This window comes from Arachis ipaensis, chromosome B02 (genome assembly GCF_000816755.2).
Source record: "Arachis ipaensis cultivar K30076 chromosome B02, Araip1.1, whole genome shotgun sequence".
NCBI classification, from domain to species: Eukaryota; Viridiplantae; Streptophyta; class Magnoliopsida; order Fabales; family Fabaceae; genus Arachis; species Arachis ipaensis.
Genome location: NC_029786.2, coordinates 105,143,386 through 105,144,247, shown reverse-complemented (window position 1 = coordinate 105,144,247; position 862 = coordinate 105,143,386). Strand labels below are relative to the sequence as shown.

Below are 862 nucleotides of genomic sequence, written 5' to 3'. Positions count from 1 at the left end.
CTAGCATTCAATAACTGAGGGATGCTTTGCACATACTTCGTCAAGAAGCGAAACTAACGCTTTTTCTATTTTCCCTAAACTCCTGGAATCAACAAGCTCGTCAATTGAGATTGCACACATGTCCATAGATGAAGGATGATCAGCATGTTCAATAGGCTTTAGCAGGTACTTCAACAGGAACTGGTGGAGCAGGTTGATCAACATTTTCTCAAGCTCTAGGGTGCTGACGGAAATCTTAGCTTCAATTATACAAGTGTCATTCACAATAAACCCCTTTCTAAGATCGTAAAAGTCAGCTAAACGTAAAAATGAATTGAAGCCCCAGTTACTCTCTTTGGCATTGAATGTGTGTTGAGCTTCAAAAAAATCCATATATACATATCAAGAGTCAACCAGGGTCAACTAATTGTAAGTAGAACATTCGTTAACGCCATGCTAGTATTGTAGATTAGATAAAACTCATAATGAATTAGAAAATAGCAATGTTGTCATACAATTGGAGTGGTTTTGAGAACTTGTAAAATTGGTATTATTCAGACAAAACTTGTAAAGAAAGTAATCTATATAATAAGAAGAGGTATACTACACATCCACGTAATCATGTAATTAAGTTGATCAAAACCCAAAGAATTACCAGAACACTATGCATATCATAACATACATGACCCACGTGTAGAAATGAGTGCACAAGCTTAAGTAGTCAAAACAAACAAAAAAAAAATTAAAACCGAACAGAGCATAAGGGCATGAGGGCAGGGGAGAGGGAAATATGAAAGTTACCTTTTGCTTTTGTGGCTCGAAAATACAATCTATTATTCACATTGTTTACCATTTTCGTTATTTAAAATTTTATGCATAAATA

At 34.9% G+C, this 862-nt stretch overlaps 1 protein-coding gene across 1 annotated transcript in view; it reads right to left on the bottom strand.

The window, feature by feature from the left end:
• Window positions 1–862, bottom strand: part of LOC110269326 (ubiquitin carboxyl-terminal hydrolase 12-like) — a 15,150-nt gene continuing 14,288 nt past the window's right edge. Inside the window, exon 4 of the mRNA XM_021117102.1 lies at window positions 1–356. Coding sequence (XP_020972761.1) covers window positions 1–356 — 356 coding nt within the window. The remainder of the gene's footprint in view (window positions 357–862) is intronic.